We start from the raw sequence: 12,423 nt of genomic DNA, 5'->3' as shown, positions 1-12,423 counted from the left end.
AGTGACAAGAGTGGAAATTCCTGGGGTGTTTTTTCTTCAGCGATGCTTTTGCCAGATCTCAATTTTTCTGACAATTTTTCAATTTTAAGCACCTAACTGTTAGGTTCCCAAATATTCTTGGGATCCACCTTTTGCGTGCATAGTCATGAGGCAGCCAGCACAACCCAGACATGGGGAACAAATCTAGTCGGAAATATGAAGGAAATGCCATTGAATTTGGAGAAAAACCAACAAACAACAAAATAAAACCAACCCAAACCCACTCAATTTAGGCTGTTCAGTTCTGTCTTTGTGGTGTCTGACTGCTTTCCTGTGTCTGAACACAGGGAATGTAGAGCAGTTTTCCTGTAACATCTGAAAAAGAAGTGGGTCATGGATTCTTAGGGCAAGAGACCTCTGCTCCCGTCTGTCACACATCCTAATACAGGGAGGCAAGTTGGCTAAAGGCAGAAATGAAATGGGCAGCAAATCCAGGAGATGTTCACTGTGCTCTGGAGCTTGGGGACGTGAACCTGTGTGCTTGGGGAAGCTGGGAGCAGTGACCTGTGCAGGGCTGGGTGTAGAACTGCAACATCAGGAGCAGCTTTACTGCATCAATGCTTATGCTGAGTCCATCTGTTGAACATCCCCTCATGAGTGTCATGAGATATGGATGCTGCTTCTGATGTCTGGGATTTAGCTATGTTACCCTTTAAGGTAATGCTTAAAAGTCAGTGAATCCTATGGAATGGGAGATGGAAGACTTGGAAGCTCCTTGTTTATTTGTGGGTTCTTGGGTCAATTTGTCTCAGAATCATAGAATGACTTGGGTTGGAGGAGACCGTAGAGATCATCTGATTTAAATATAGATGGAGAAAATGAATGTTAAAGGATGATAAATAAATAAAAGAAGAGGAAGAACAGGGCTATCTGTGGAAGACCGACCTGCCCTGGTGCACTGCCAGACTTTACATGCATGGATGGCCCTTCTGAATTCATGGGAGGGGAGGGGAAGTCAGCCAAGAGGGCATTCAGGTGTTCCTCTTGGAGCTGCTATTATCTGTGGTTAATGAGATTAAACACATTACTGATTCTTGTTTCTGCCTTGTTTGCTATTATCACTAGTGTTTGTTTTGATACTATTTCTTAGTGGGAAGATGGTGAAGGGAAGCATCAGACATAGATAGCAGCACTGGTGGGTTGTTCCTCCCACCATGTCCTGCTCCAGCACAGCTGTGTCCTGCTGTGCAGCAGCTTGCAGGTGGCTTTGGTGTTTGGCACTGAGTGAGCAGGAACCGCTGCAAGTAACACCAACAGCGTTTCCTCTTTTTGCTGATTCCCAGGGAAAATGTGGGTAGTAGAGTGCAATGGTTATTACTGCCGGAGTAACTTGGCATGTTGTGTGGTTAGGTGGTTTTTCTCATGTATGTGGTCTTATACCTTTTCCGAAAGTGGAAATAACAGACTATGATTGCACGTGTGTTAGGGGTGGTTACAGACACTACTGCTGGCAGGAGCAAGTGCAGTGTTAAAATGCGAAGTTGTCTTATGTATAGCATGCCTTTATTGAAACCTCTGCGTGCATCATAGCATTGAATGTACAGCCTGTTTTTGGCTCTGTGGTTCAAGTAGTTCAATCTGACGCTATGGAGTATCAGAGCAGTTGATTTTCTTTGTGGGCATTTTTTGCTCATTTTCCAAAGGAAACAACTTTATCAGCATGGTACTGTTGCTGTGTTTTGTTCCTGCCTTGCGTGTGCAAGAGGATACCTCTGGAATGTAAACTGTCCGGCTGCTTCGCCATTTGAGTCGTTTGCCACATCTCCACTAACATTTATGAACAAAGACAGCTGACCTTTGCAGAATGAATGCCTAGATGCACGTGTAATTAGAGAATTAATAGCAGCACGTCTCATTTATTTACCTCAGGTCGCAGAGTCGTGTTACCAAGTGCCTGGTTGTGGTTTGGATGCTACTGCCATAAATAAAATCTCAAACCACACCAGAGCTGGTGCTTGGGAGCCCTGGCTGATGCACTGCAGGAGAGAGGCTTGGAGCTTACCCTGTGTGTGCTCTCAGGATGGGGAGCAGGAGCTCTTGGAGAGCTCAGTTCTCCAGCATGTCCATCTTGCAGAGGAGCACATCTCTGCTGAGCTGTGCTTTGTGTCCTTGCACACCCTGCTCTTCCTGTCTTCTTCTTGAGATGCATGTTTAAGAACTTTCAGTCTTGCATGCCTGTGGGAGGCTGGGCTCAGAGTGTCTGGCATTGTGTGAATGTGCTCCATCCTCTTTGTTCTCCCATGCTGGCAAGGCACTAAAGGCCTGTGCTGACCTGTGCCATCACAGAGGGTGCACTGAGTTGGGCCTGGAAGATCAGAGAGGAGAAGTGGGTAGAGTAGGATCTCTCAGCACAGGAAATAAACCCTGGTGCTCACTAGGCCAAGCAAAAAGCAGAGATCCCACAGGCACTTATTGTGCAGCTGGTGCTGCTGGGCTCAGCTGTCAGCATCGTGCAGCAGCCCACCCCTGGGGCTGGCTGTGGAGCTGAGTGCCGGTGGCAGCCACAGCTCGGACAGCTCTGCTGGAGTCATGATGACAGGTTTAGTAAAGGCTCCAAGGAGATGCCATTTCTAACAGCTTCAACTGGATGTGACATAAAGGAGGAAGGTCTGGTGATGAGCTTCTGCTACCCTGGTTTTATCCTTTTTCCTATAGACTGATGCTCCAGCATCGTAATTCTATCAGAAGTGTGTTGGATATCTATTATTTTAAGCAAGAAATCATTGCTTCCTTTGAGCTTTGCATTTGTGCATTTCCCTGCTTGCTGGGCTGCCACTGCAAATAGGCACGAGCTTCTTGCTGTTGTTTGACTGACGGGCAGTGCTGATGTGGAAGGAGGAAACCCTGGGTAATTTCAATTCCTTCTGCGTTCAGACACAAAGGGTGGCTTTATCCCTTATGGAGAGCTCTGAAACAGATAAAGATTGTTAACATTGAATTGATAGATGTGCAAACAATCAGGGTGTAAGAAAAGACAAAATGTCCCAGGCCACAGTGATAGCTCTCTCTTTTTTGGTAGTGTATAGGAGGGTAGAGATGAAAGAAATGTTATCCAAGCCTCCTTTTGCCATCAGCTCCTCTGGAATAAAGGCTGGAAAAGCTGCTCTGCAGCAAATGGAGTTAAGTTACTGCGCATCAGCGTGAATTGAAATTCACAGGCTTGTTTGTAGGATTCAGCATTTTTTGTAACAGCTACATGGGAAAAAAAGAGCAAAAGAAGTCAGGCATTTACACACATATGCCTAAGCAGAGGCTTTATCTACTCAGATAGAAAAATACAGCTCTGCTTAAACACACATGTATCTCTGCTGAGGATCCTAAGCACTGAAAGCTTCTTCCAGCTCCATTCCTGTTAATAATGGGAAACCTTCCTGTGAGCAGAATAGATTTTAGGGCTGATAAAAGTGATTGTCTATTGAAGGAGATGGGAGTTCAGGGTCTGGAATTGGTGTGGGTGAGAGAAAGATGCATGTAGCACTGGGTGCTACCCCAGCATGGTGTGTGCAGTAGGTGATAGCTGAGCCTGTGATAGGTTTAATTCCAGCACCTTTCCTGCTTGGAACCAGAGGGAATTGCTGAACTTTCAAATAAATGAAATACGTGCAAGGGTCTGAATTCCTTGTGTGGGAAATGGAGGGCAGGTGTAATAGTAGCATCTCATCTATGCTGGTGCTTGTGAAGAGGGAAAGTCACAAAGCAGTCACTGCTGCCTGCCCTCAGCCTGCCCCATGCCTCTGCCTATGGGTATCTTCTCTGCTATTATGGCTTCAGAGTCCAGAAAATGCAGCTCTCTGGAGCCCTTAGAAGGCTGTTTCCTGTATAGATCAGTCTATTGGGTTATGAGGGTTCCTGCTCTCCTTCCTTGCTTACACAACGCTGAATCAATGGAGAAGCAATTAGAAGCTACTGTGTCACTTTTTAGTCTCTCTCCTTTTATTCCTTCCTCCTATCAAGCAATTCTGCACAGGCAGAAATCACACAGCACTTGCCTGCTAGGCTGCAGCTCTGAAGTTTGGCTTGGTAGACACTCACTGACCTGAGTTAGAGCTTGGGTAGCTTGAGCTGTAACATGCTGGCCCTGGGCTGGGTGGGTAGCCAGGAGCACACACCCCATTTCCTCACAAACAGGCCATGGGGCAGCTCCATCTTGGTCCTGGATTTTATGGATGAGTAATGTGTGGATTGGGGATGAGGCTGTAGACTGTATTAAATGCATCTCTGATATGGAACAGTGAGGATCTAGGAGATGGGACATTGTTTTGGGTCTTCCTTGATATGGAGTTGGGTTGGTTCATGCTGCTGCCTATGGGATCATATCACAACTCAGCTGTGCTGTGTGGGAGCTTTGGGGGAGACTGGAGTTTCTCTTTCTTCAAACCATGGAATGAACCAGCAGTCTCAGAGGACTTTCTAAAGCTCTGGGTTTGTCAATGGCTCCCTCAGCTGTGTTGTAGATGTTAGTGACCTAGGCTTAGTGGTACCATGGCTGGCACAGCCATAGGAGCAGGTTGAGGACTGTCTTCATCCTCAAGAAGATGGCAGCATTTGCAGTTTTGCTACCTCAGCTCCAACTTCAGACTGTTTCTGAACCATCACCTCCATTCTGTAGAAATGTAACTTCAGCTCTGCCTGGCTTTCATTGTACAGGTGTCTGCGTCTATGAGACCTTTTAAAAGACGGTTCCAGACCTAGATATGAGATTGAATTTATTTTTAAAGCTCAGGAGGAGAAATCCAAAGGTTAGTGTTTGATGCATCAGACGTCGCTTGGCTTCTGGCACATTTCAGCGTGTGTGCCCTTCCTTTTGCATTTCTTTTCCTCTGCTTTCCAGGTGTCATTTTGTCATGGGTACATCCAAGCTTGGCACTGAGGGGTACATGAAACCTACTTGTAGGAATGGAGAACAGAAGCTGCAGATCCTCATGTATCCAAATGCCTCGTAAAGGCACTTTAGAGAGTGGGAATTCAATGCGGAGATGTAATTTTTGTTAGCACTCAGTACAAACATGCAAACTGTCTCTGCACACTGTGCAAGTGCCAGGTACACAGATTATAGTGCAATTAACATTAGTAGAGATAATGGTTATGTCTAATTAACAGCACAGGAAAGGTAAGGAGGGTTGTGAAGTGTCCTGCTCAGGGCTGGCACTGATCCAGTCACGTCAAAGCAGTAAATTGCCTCATGCTTTTCTGAGTGGCCTGGTTAGTCCTGAGGGTGTTGGAGCGATATTGTTGCACGTGTCATTGAGTGAACCTTTGAGGAGCCCTGCAGGCACCAGCCCAAGCTCAGAAGGGCAGAGAGGAAAATGCTGATGGACAGCCCTATGAGCTGGAACACAGCGGCTGGGAAGGGAAAGCTGCTGAATGGGCTGGGGGCTGAAAAGTATAGCAGGCGCATTTGGGCTTGCTAATGGGTTTTTTGTCCAAATTGGAGCCATCTCTTTTTTTTAGGAAGTTATTTGTGTTGGAAATCAGGCCATCGCTTGGGCTGGAGCAGGAAGGAAGAGGCGGATAGCAAGTGATCTCAAACGGGTGTGCTCTGGGTGCAGAGTGACAGCTGTGGAAGAAGTGGGTTGGCTGCAAGGACGTTGCACTTGGCAAGAAAGCTCGTTTAGCCGCTTACACCATGGAGAAGCTGGCAGCGTGCTGGGGCTGTGGAACCCGTGGGGCAGAGCTGAGCAGTCCCAGGGCTGTCCTGATGGGGAGCACCTGCTCAGGCAGCTCGTCCCTTCCTCCATCACAAAAGCACAACAACGTGTGCCCGCAGCACTCATCACCCTCTCCCCATTCCCAGCCTGGAGGAGAGGAGAATCCTTTTACATTCTGCCCAGGGGTCTGCCAGCAGTTTGTGCAATGGCACAGCTGTGTTGCTGTGTCTGTTTGCTGAAGGGATGTTGGAGCAGCAGAGGGGGATAAGCTCTTTATCCAAGTGGTGCAAATTGCCTACATTGGAGTCAGTACAGAAACTAGAATTTGTGGCTTCCTTTCTGTGACCTTTAAATCATGCTTCTGTATTCCAGGAGGTGCCCGAGACACCGTTTGAGCCTTGGGAGGCTCAGCAATTGGATGGGGAAACAATCTCGTTTTTCTGAGCTGATTTTTAGGACCCTAATGACAGGTTACATGTTAATACATGTTTTCAGCAGTTAGTATGCAGTTGTGTTTTGACTGGGGCCTGATAGCAAACACAACAAGAGCTCCAGGCTAATGCCGGATAGTGCAGCAGTTTTTGTTTGCCTGTTTGAAAAGAGGCCCTGCATAGTTGTTTAATCCTTTTCTAAGGTGACTAGATCAGAGGTATTTCTCTACTCTTTCAGTGTGCTGGATGGTGCTTTGCATAGCACTCGTGTTGCTGCTCCATCATTACAATTATTATTTCCACAGGGTATGAAGTACCAAATCCAAATCACAGCCATAATGTGTAGGGAAGGGACTTGTTTTTCACGTGTGAGGTTGCAGGATGGGAAAGATGAGCTCTTAGGGCTCAGTTCCAGAGATTAAAGCCTTTAAAATAAACTGGCCTCGCATGTGATGGGGGGAAGTTCAGGCTTTTGATATTTGAAAGGCCATTCTGACCCTGGTGCTGTGAGAAGTTTGTGTCGAGTTTAAGAAACAAATTCCCAGTCAGTATGAAAATTCTTGGTGTCTTCAGTCTCTAAACCATAAGGGTTTGCAATGCATCTGGATGACTTTTCTCCCAGCATCTGGGGGGCAGGTTGGAGGGTCATTTTCCTTATTGTCCTTAGCAGGGGGAACAGAATGAGAGGATCCAGGCTAACAGATGCTTTTACTTGGAAGAAACTGTTACGCAGCCTCTTGGTGCAGTTACCTGCTAAGGCTTTAACCTTTAGGTATACGTGAGCATACTTCATTTACCTTCTGTTGAAAGCAGCTGTCCTGAGAGCCATCCCTAAGGCAAAAGCTGGGCAGAAGAAAAGTGGTCATAAAATCAGTTTTGCTCCAGAAAGGAGTTAATCCTAAACTGGAGGCAGAATTACATTCCCTAGCTTAGGGTGTTTTTTCTCTTCATCTAAGTTGTTGTGTCCTCAGTCTACACCTTTTCCCAACACATTTTTTCCTCCAAGAGGAAGGTGAGATTTTTGCAGAATACTTAGCTGTGTGTTTATGGCCCTTGCAGTCCATAAAGTGAAGGTGTGGGAACGAGGCTCTGCCTCCCTCCTGAACTTTCCTTCCTCTTTTAGTTACTTGCAGAACAAGTCTCTGTTTCATCCAGAAAGCGAGGAGCTCCAACTCCTCTGAGCTCCATCCCACTTGGCTGTATAAGGTCTTGCTGTGTAAAGGGAACCCCTGGAACATGTTTGACTTCAGTGCGAGTACTACAAAAAAAATGGACTGACATCATTTGGCTGGAGAAAGTTCCCCCAGGTGGTTCTTGGCACATTCCTTAAACTCAAAAACTGGCTGTATTTATGTACCAAATTAAAGCCGAATGATACAAACTGATGTCATTGCTGTCTTCTGTTTCTTTACAGCTCCTGTATGACAACCCAAAAGCTCGTCTGGAAGTAGAATATCACTGGCGGGCATCGGGTTGTCCCCACATTGTCCACATACTGGATGTTTATGAGAATATACACCATGGAAAGAGATGCCTCCTCATTGTCATGGAATGGTATGGACTAACAGTGTTGCTCTTTGATGGGCTGAGCAGAGCAGGAGAGAGAAAACATTGGCTTAGAAAAGAATTAAGTGAGCTTTCTCAGCAGCTCAAGTTTTGTTTGGGCAGCAAACCTGTTTTTGTCTCTATAGAACCTGCAGGTAAATGTACAGCTGCTCCAGCCAACTTGTGCAACAGGAGAATGAAGAGCCTTAAGCACAACACATTTTTCTTGTGCTCTGACAACTATCCTTATGAAAGCTGACCAGTTAATATGGTCTTGAAAGAAATGTCTGTACAAATATGATGTGCTTTGCCAGGACTTTCAGCTACAAGTCCTATGATCCGACGGGATCTTTTTTTATTCTGACTATAACTTCTCCTATTGTCTCCATGATCTGTAACACCACAATGGTGTCTTCACTAGAGACAGATTAACAACATTTTTTCACTACCTTTGATTCCTATTTTCTCCTACTCTCATACAAAACAGCCTCCTTTTGCCAACGTATCTGACTTCCCAGCTGTGTGTGTCGTGTTCCTTATGTCAGTGTGCATTAAACAGAAAGCATCAGAACTCCTTGGTTTTGCTTTGTTTTCTACTTATTCTGTATCACTGTAGCTTTATGTGCTGGTTAGAAGCACTGCCATGGGAGGTGGTCTGTAATCTCTTCTAATCCATTCCTGCCGTGGTTCACAGATGCACAGTCAGGTGTTAACTCGGTCTTTCCTGCTCACCTAAGGTGCTTTTGTTGTTGTTTCTGTGTGTTCTTTGTTTCAGCATGGAGGGAGGAGAGCTATTCAACAGGATCCAGGAGAGAGGAGACCAAGCTTTCACCGAGAGAGGTGAAAAACCACAAGTTTTAAGTTTGTGACAAACTGCTTCTCTGCTTTGTTCCCCTGCTCAGCTTTCTTACAGGATTTTTTTCCCTTTGGTTTGATTTATTTATTCTTTTCTTGGTAGGTTTTTGTTTATTTATTTTCAGTTCTGTACTAAAGAGTTACTTCTAAAGTTTCTCGTAAATTAGAAGTTACCAGACTGTGCCAAGTTCAGGCACAGTGTGGATGGTTAGAGGAAAAGTCTAATACACATTTGCTCAGCTGTTTCAATGATGAGCCCCCACAGCCTCTATTACTCTTTTCCCTGGTCTCCTGCCAGACCACCTCCAGCATCAGCTCAACACCTGCTGTGATTTTTATTCTGGCTGTCCCTTAAACAACAACCACAGCTATAATGTCAGGTGGGGAATATAATGAGCAAATCACATCTGATGAAACATCTCTTATTCAAGGGTTTTAAAGTACTACTTGAAAGGAAGAGTTATTAGCCATGCTGTAAACAAGCCTCCTCATGTATAATAGGGACTGTGTGCATGCTTAAAGACCTGCTAGGAGCCAGTGACAGAGCTTATAGTAGAGTACTCTTGCCATTTTTACTGTCAGTGTTGATCATTATTTGCTGAGTGCTACAGGTGTGCTTGAATGTGGTTCTCCTTGCCCATTCACAACAGATGAGATTATTTCTAATCAGGATTGAAAATATTAGTGTTTGTAACTGACATCCTGACAAAACTATCTGAAGAGGAACAATTTATACCTGAGCTTGTAAGTTGTACCTGAGCTTGTGTTTTGGGAGGCTGCTATAGAGGTCGGGCTATTCTTGAACCTGTGTGCTCCCATGTTTCCTGGCCTGGGATGGATCCTTGAACTGATACGAGTATTGTGTGGGAGAATGAGCATTTTCAGACACTTTATTCCTCTCTAAACAAGATTCTGGGGAGGAAACTGTTCTGATGGTCCTTAGTGCTACACACAGGATTTTTTTCTACATTAAATAGTATTGTGTAATATCCTACGTGTTTCCTCAGAAACTCCATTTGAGAGTGTTAAGACACAAATACCCTTTAATTAGTTCCTGAGATGAATAAGCCCTGTGGCACTGGAGTCCCCAGGTTCGCTGGCCATTTATTCATCAGCCACAACTCTCCATTAGAGCCAGACTTCTCAGCCTGTGCCGGGAAGGGGGAAGTTTTGCACAGCTTTCCCTGGAGGCGATGGGTAGTTTTGGCTTTTCTGGTTGTTCTTGCTTTCGATTGCATAATTTCAATCAAAAGTGATGTGAAAATGACTTCCAGGTTACAGTACAATAATTTCTCTTCTCTCTCTCACTGCTGCAGCTGAGGTTCCTACCTGTGCAGAAAAGAGCAGCAAATTGAAGTGGCTATTTCTGTTTCCCTGTTAATGAAGATGTAATTTAATGCTCATTTGCTACACTGGGAATGTCATACCTCCCTGCTCTGAAACTCCCCATGTGTAACTGAACTCATCCAGATCTTGAGTACTGCTCTTGCAAGGCAGCTCACCAGCCAGAGAATTTACCTCTGGGGGATACATGTTAGGTTTTAGAAACATTTGGTAGCGGGAGCTTTGGGCTCTGCAGACTTCATTTCTTCCAAGGAAAACCCATAAAGACAGCAAGGAAAAAGATATGAGCTGTCCTCAAATTTGTATATTGTTACATTGCTCTACTTTAGAATATCTGGGAGATCCTCCCATTACCCCTGAACTAGAAGCTGAAAGTTAAACTTATGTCTAAAATAAGCAAGGCCATGTCCTGAGCTACCAGAGCTGTGTCCTGGCTGGGAGTTGCTTGTGTACCTTTCTCTGCTTTTCCAGTGAGCAAATTAAAGCACAAATTTCCAAGCTCATAACAAGCAGAATTCTCAACTGTTCGGTTGCGGTGCCTGCTTGGGAGGAGGGCTGAGCAGCCGGGGAAGGGGGGTATGGTTGCCTGCAAAACCAAAACACAGCTGTTAGGGCTAATTTTAGATTTTCTAGTCTTGATGCTAGCCATGTATTCCAGCAAGCTGTTTGTAAGTCATAAGCATTCCCAAGCATGTCCCTGTGTTACAGTGGGAATGTTAATGTGATCTTTCTCTAAAATTGTATTTATAGAGGCCTCTGAAATAATGAGAGACATCGGCACAGCCATCCAGTATCTGCATTCAATGAACATTGCTCATAGAGACGTCAAGGTGAGGTCTGAAGGTGTGTGGTCAGGAGAACAGAGTGCTGGGTGGAAAAATAGACGGGCGGTGGTGGTTTAAATAGAACTAGGAGTACAAATAGATGATCTAAGTGTTCCTTTTCCTCTGCCAGTGTGAGAAGGGATTTGTTCGCAACTAGATCACTTCTAACCCAAGGTCAAAATGTCCGTGTGTGCTAATGCTTTCCAGTTGTGTAGAGAATGCAGGGGGATCTGGGTGACAGTCTGACAGTTAACTGAGGAAGTTGGAATCGAGTCAATTAACAAGAAAATGACGCTGTTTTAAGTAAACTTACGCTCGGTGCTGTACCTGTATCTGCAGTCTTTATCAGTTACTATTTGTTTTCTGATTTGCACTTGCCTTGTAATAAAGGGTTCATGAAGTTTCTATGGATGCTTCTGTGTGTTGGTGGTGATCAAGGCAAGCAGGAGTGGTTTGACCGCACAGCTCGTTGCAGGCCTTTATTGCCCTGCTTATCCTTTCTGTTGGTGATCTTTCAGCCTGAAAACTTGCTTTACACGTCAAAAGAAAAGGATACTGTGCTTAAACTCACAGACTTCGGCTTTGCCAAAGAAACCACTGTACAAAATGCACTGCAGACCCCCTGTTACACTCCTTATTATGTGGGTGAGTCATCTAAAATGCATTTATTCTGTGTTTCTCGTTCCTCCTGCTGTAGTGGGTCTGTAGGCTGTAGGAACGGGTGGCAGATCTTCTCCTGTGGATGTAATGCAGAGAGGGAGCCTGCAGAATTTAAAATGGCATCCGGCCCTTCCCAAAACTTAGTTTGGGTCCAGTTCAGTCCTCATCCTTTTCTTTCTTGCTAGGAAAGAGACTTAACAAGGGGTGCAAATAAGGATCAAGGAGAGGAAATGTTTTGCTTCTGATTACACTGAAGTAAACCTGATGTTTCCTCTGGATGATGCAATAATAGTCATAACTTGAACTCAGCTTCATATTTATTTTGGGTGTTTCCCTGCAAAACTTCCCATAGCTTAACTAATGCAATAAGAAATCAGGGAGAGGACTCCATCAGCTGTAAGGCTTCTTAAAGATGCCAAACTGAGAAAGCAATAATAAAAGACCAAAATGACTTAATCACAGATGAATTTTTGCCTGCATTTTGTCCAAAGCACTGCGTAATGAATGTAACGCACTCTGTAATGAATGCCACATCAGACTGTGCTCTGTGCACTCATTTCAGTGTATGTCCTTTTTGGTCTCTGAGTTAATAGTCATTCACCATATGGTACGACTGAGGCAGTCTGTGCTTGGAATTTGTTTGGAGGAAAAAGGGCTTAATTTCTTAGAAGAGTTCCCTTCTTCTGTGTAGACATTGCCTTGTTTTTGTAATGGAAGGTGTCACTATTCATTTGTTAGCAGAAACCTACCATAGCAGTATTTTTTTTTTCCTGATGCTTTCTTCTTTGTTCTCTTAAACTGGAATTAGTGATAAAATGTTAAAGAATTTTCCCATCCGTGTTTTTCTGCCTCTGTATTTGTATGTAAACAGGCTGACATTTCCCTTCTCAGTGCCTTATTGGTTTGGTTTTTAAATAAACCAGCAGGATCGCTCGTATGTTTAGAGAGTCTTTTCATACAAACTCAGCCTCAAACTCAGTTCACCTGCTCAGGGGGGAAAACATCCCCCGAATGCATCTCTGTGAAGTTTTGTTGCTTAGGGAAAGATGCAGTGCTCTGGAAGCCAAAGGAAAATGC

At 44.7% G+C, this 12,423-nt stretch overlaps 1 protein-coding gene across 5 annotated transcripts in view; it reads left to right on the top strand.

The window, feature by feature from the left end:
* MAPKAPK3 (MAPK activated protein kinase 3) overlaps positions 1–12,423 on the top strand; it is a 38,543-nt gene that overhangs the window by 17,224 nt on the left and 8,896 nt on the right. For 4 of the 5 annotated variants that reach the window (XM_015874496.3, XM_085516597.1, XM_015874498.3 and 1 more), the window contains exons 3-6: positions 7,533–7,672; positions 8,439–8,503; positions 10,613–10,692; positions 11,205–11,331. In XM_015874496.3, coding sequence (XP_015729982.1) covers positions 7,533–7,672; positions 8,439–8,503; positions 10,613–10,692; positions 11,205–11,331 — 412 coding nt within the window. Of the gene's footprint in view, positions 1–4,718; positions 4,779–7,532; positions 7,673–8,438; positions 8,504–10,612; positions 10,693–11,204; positions 11,332–12,423 lie in introns of those variants that run through there. The other variant, XM_085516596.1, reaches the window with a different exon arrangement.

Source organism: Coturnix japonica, chromosome 15 (assembly GCF_054131305.1).
Source record: "Coturnix japonica strain WE chromosome 15, WE-NBRP24, whole genome shotgun sequence".
Taxonomy (NCBI): Eukaryota; Metazoa; Chordata; class Aves; order Galliformes; family Phasianidae; genus Coturnix; species Coturnix japonica.
The sequence above is the reverse complement of the archived record's forward strand: the minus strand, read 5'-3'. Positions and strand labels throughout refer to the sequence as shown.